At 30.1% G+C, this 5,007-nt stretch overlaps 1 protein-coding gene across 1 annotated transcript in view; it reads right to left on the bottom strand.

Annotated features, from left to right (window-relative positions):
• The window catches only part of il17rel (interleukin 17 receptor E-like), a 17,325-nt gene extending 14,726 nt beyond the window's left edge, over nucleotides 1–2,599 (bottom strand). Inside the window, exons 1-3 of the mRNA XM_079810321.1 lie at nucleotides 2,437–2,599; nucleotides 1,059–1,086; nucleotides 178–318 (exon numbers count right to left, since the gene is read on the bottom strand). Of these exons, the coding sequence (XP_079666447.1) occupies nucleotides 178–318; nucleotides 1,059–1,086; nucleotides 2,437–2,544 (277 nt within the window). The 5' untranslated portion in view covers nucleotides 2,545–2,599. The remainder of the gene's footprint in view (nucleotides 1–177; nucleotides 319–1,058; nucleotides 1,087–2,436) is intronic.
• Between the last annotated feature and the right edge of the window lie 2,408 nt (nucleotides 2,600–5,007).

A 5,007-nucleotide genomic window follows, 5' to 3' on the forward strand; every position in this document is an offset into this window, starting at 1 on the left:
ATTTGTGAAACATACAAATACAAAAAATAAGAGGTATATCTTAAAGAAACATTAAACCATTGTTTTGGCCAATAAATACAGTAATTAATAAAATTGTATATGTATTACATTTAAAACATGTACCAAATCAAAGGCATTCTATTCATAAATTATTAATGTGACTGGAATCATACACACCAGTAACATTCATTGATGTTGCGATTCTGAGCTGGAGTGAACATTTCCTCTCCTCACACACCAACACATTAGACAACATCACATTACTGAACACGCTGCTGCTAAAAGGCTGATCTCTGCAGTGAAATGCTGACAGTAGAGCTATAAGATACAATATGTTAGTGCCAGACAGACAGACAGACAGACAGACAGACAGACAGATACATTAGATAGATACACTCTAAAAAAAAAGGTTCTATATGGCACCAAAAATGGTTCTTGGCTCGTAATCATATAGGGGAACCTTTTTCAGTGCTATATAGCACCAATTTTGGTGCTTCAGCGGTTCTTCAGAGGTGCTATATATCAAAGAACCGGTAAGGAACCTCTGAAGAACCACTAAAGAACCGCTGAAGAACCACTGAAGCACCAAAATTGGTGCTATATAGCACTAAAAAAGGTTCCCCTATGATTACAAGCCAAGAACCATTTTTGGTGCCATATAGAACCTTTTTTTTAGAGTGTAGATAGATAGATGATAGATAGATAGATAGATAGATAGATAGATAGATAGATAGATAGATAGACAGACAGACAGACAGACAGACAGACAGACAGACAGACAGACAGACAGACAGACAGACAGACAGACAGATAGATAGATAGATAGATAGATAGATAGATAGATAGATAGATAGATAGATAGATAGATAGATAGATAGATAGATAGATAGATAGATAGATAGATAGATAGATAGATAGATAGATAGATAGATAGATAGATAGATAGATAGATAGATAGATAGATAGATAGATAGATAGATAGATAGATAGATAGATAGATAGATAGATAGATAGATAGATAGATAGATAGATAGATAGATAGATAGATAGATACTCACAGTAAGCTCTGGGTTTACACTGTAGACCCTGTTTGAAGAGATCAAAATTATTTGACGCTATTTAAAATACGCTCTAAAAAAAGGTTCTATATGGCACTAAAAGTGGTTCTTCGTCGTAATCATAGACGAACCACTTTTGGTGCTGTATAGCACCATATCTTAACATGTTCTGTATATGGTGGCGGTGCTATATAGCACCTTAGCAAAAGAACCGCTGAAGAACCAGTGAAGAACCACTGAAGCACTAAAATTGGTGCTATACAGCGCTTAAAAATGTTCCCCTATGATTACGAGCCAAGAACCACTTTTAGTGCCATATAGAACCTTTTATATATATATATATATATATATATATATATATATATATATATATATATATATATATATATATATATATATATATATATATATATATATATATATATATATAGTGTACTATGCTGAGTGATAGTAGTGTAAACTACTTTCCCATTCATGGGTTCAAAAATGCTTTAACAGGAAATGTGAAAATACTGTAAGGATAGTAAAACAAGGGGTTTCCCACTCACTAACACCTTAGGAAGTTCCTGGTTAGACGAGCAAATATATCATGGCCATCAGGCAAATGAATAGTCTAGTTTATCCTCGTATCCAGTTACAGTAATCAAAAGAATACGAAAAGATTAACTTTGCCAGTCCAATGACCTGGATCAGAGAGGGTGGGTTGTTTTGGGCTGAGACTTTGCATATGCCTGCTTCTGGAAGACTGTGACTACAAATGTATTGCATAACGCGCAAGGCTTCATTGTTATAAACAAGATCATATTTTTATGACTCATAAATAGACGTCACTCAACCTGCCACTACACTCTAAAAAATGCTGGGTTAAAAATAACCCAAGTTGGGTTGAAAATGGACTAACCTAGCAATTGGGTTGTTTTAACCCAGCGGTTGGGTTAAATGTTTGCTTATAACAACCCAATCGCTGGGTTAGTCCATTTTCAACCCAACTTGGGTTATTTTTAACCCAGCATTTTTTAATTGTGTAATCTTTTCTGACACAACACAGCAATAGCTCATATAAAAAAAGCACTGGCATAATTAAGTTAAATATTAATATATTCAATTGATCCTGAAATAGCACTCTCTGTCTTAGTTACATGTTTAAACCTAAACATAATTCCATTTTAATAATCAAATTATACTGCAGCTATATGCTCTACTCAAGTACTCTCAAGGTAATGTTAAGTGAAACAAAATTACTAAAATGATCTCATACAAAACAAAACATTCTAAATTAGCTACGTTATTCCATATATATATAGCTATATATATATATATATATATATAGCGCGCGCACACACACACACACACATGTACACAAATATAACTGACAAACCTCAGAACAACTCCAATCACAGTCCTGGTTCCTCTCAATTGTGTTCATATGGACCTTGTTGCTCTGGAGGATGAGGAGCAGAAGAGGAAGAAGCTGAAGATATTTCATGTTTGGTCAGTGTTGTGGCGCAGACGCTCCTGTAACGTGCTTTGTCGCTGTGAATGACTTGTAGTAACAGTATGCTTTGAATATAAAACGGGCATTGACATATAGAGGGAAATTGCTCCCGCCCACTAAAAACCAAATAACTAAGAAAAAAAAGTAGTGCAGCTTCAAAGGTTGCTCATCCATATACCACTGTGACATCTCTCTCTCTCTCTCTCTCTCTCTCTCTCTCTCTCTCTCTCTCTCTCTCTCTCTCTCTCTCTATATTTGATCATAATACCAAATTAGGAAAAATATCTATAAAAGCAATGATAGCAGCCCTCTCTTTGGCATTTACTAGTTCATAACGTCCAGTGGCAATTTTAGACAGGCGTTTGTATTATTATTATTTTTTTTTTTTACTAATATGGACCTATGTGTCTGAAAAAAGTAACGTTATGTTGAAACTGTACAGTTCTGTAGAAACTATATGCGCCACTAGATGGAGACAAATATTTCGCTATTTCCCACAAAAATACCAATTATGACTACAGTTACTAACTACAGTGAAACATTTGAATAATAATAGTAATGATGATGATGAAAAATTATTATCGTCCTCATCATCATTATTACTAATATTAATACATTTTTAAATATGTAATTTTAATTCAATTATTTTATATGATATGTGCTAGTGCGAGGTGATGAACATATTGTATACTGTTGGTTTCTAATCAAATGATTTCCAGTCGACCATCCTAAAATATAATAAATTCAATTTTTTACTATTATTATTATTATTATTGACACTTACTTAGATCTTATTATATATGTGTATTATTATTATTATAAATATTATTATTATAAACACTAAGATATTATAATATATGTTTAATGGATTATTATTATTATTATTATTATGTATTACTTATTTTATATGATAGATAGTGCAAGGGGATAAATGGGTTCCTACTCAAACAATTTCTGGTCAACCATCCTGAAAAATAATAATGATATAGATGTATTATTATTATCAACACTAAGATATATATTTATTTATTTAATCAGGATATCCCATTGAGATGTCACAATCTCTTCTGCAGGGTGACCTGATCAATAGGCAGCACACAGAGTTTCACACAAAGATAACCACAAAAACAATATTCATACAAATACTAAGATATTGTAATATAGTTTGTATAATATACAAACGCCACCTTGTGGTAAAAATGTTTCTACTGAAACTATTTCTGGTTGACCATCCTGAAAAATAATAAATGATAATAATAATGATAATTATAATAAAGATTATTATTTAAACTTAATAAGATATTATAATATATGTTTAACATATTATTATTATTTTTTTTATATATGATCAAAAGGGTTAATGTTGGTCAAACTATTTCTGGTCGAACATCCTGAAAAATAATAATAATAATAATAATAATAATAATAATAATAATAATAATAATAATAATAATAATAATAATAATAATATAGATTATTATTATTATTATTATTATTATTATTATTATTATTATTAAAACTTACTAAGATATAATATATGTTTAATGTATTATTTATTTATTTAATTAATTATTTTATATGATCAAATGGGTTACTGTTGGTCAAAATATTTCTGGTCAAACATTGAACAAAAATAATAATAATAATGATAATAATAATAAAAATAAAAATAAAAATAAAAATGATAAATATAATACAAATTAGTATTATTATTATTATTTATTAAATTATTTTATATGATAGAAGATCAAATGGGTTACTGTTGATCAAACTATTTCTGGTAGAACATCCCGGGGAAAAAATAAATAAATAAATAATAATAATAATAATAATAATAATAAGTATAATACAGATGATGATTATCCTTATTATTCATTTAGGATGGTCAACCAGAAAAAAAAGACATTCATGTGAGTATGAAATAAAACCAACAGCCTGTTATTATATGTTACATAGAGCAAGGGGATGATCAAATGGGTTACTGTTGGTTCCTACTCCAACTATCTCTGGTCGACCATCCTGAAAAATAAATAATAATAATAATAATAATAATGATCATTATAATATAGATTATTATGATCATTATTGTATGTTAATGGAGTATTATTATGACACTTACTAAAATATTATATGTTTAACGTATTATTAATTTATATATGTATTAAATTATTTTATATTATCAAATGGGTACTGTTGGTCAAACTATTTCTGGTCGAACATCGCGAAAAATAATAATAAATAATAATAATGATAAGTATAGTAGATTATTATTGTTATTATTATTCATTTAGGATGGTCGACCAGAACAAAATGACATTCATGTGAGTATGAAATAAAACCAACAGCCTCCCCATGTACATACTGCTCACCCCCTTAATCTCTGCTTGGCCCCTCTCACATTATTTCTTGGCGGGCGTTGTTTGCTGGTCTCCCCCCTGCCTTCAGTGCGCCTCT

Source organism: Gobio gobio, assembly GCF_949357685.1.
Source record: "Gobio gobio genome assembly, chromosome: 25".
In the NCBI taxonomy this organism is placed as follows: domain Eukaryota; kingdom Metazoa; phylum Chordata; class Actinopteri; order Cypriniformes; family Gobionidae; genus Gobio; species Gobio gobio.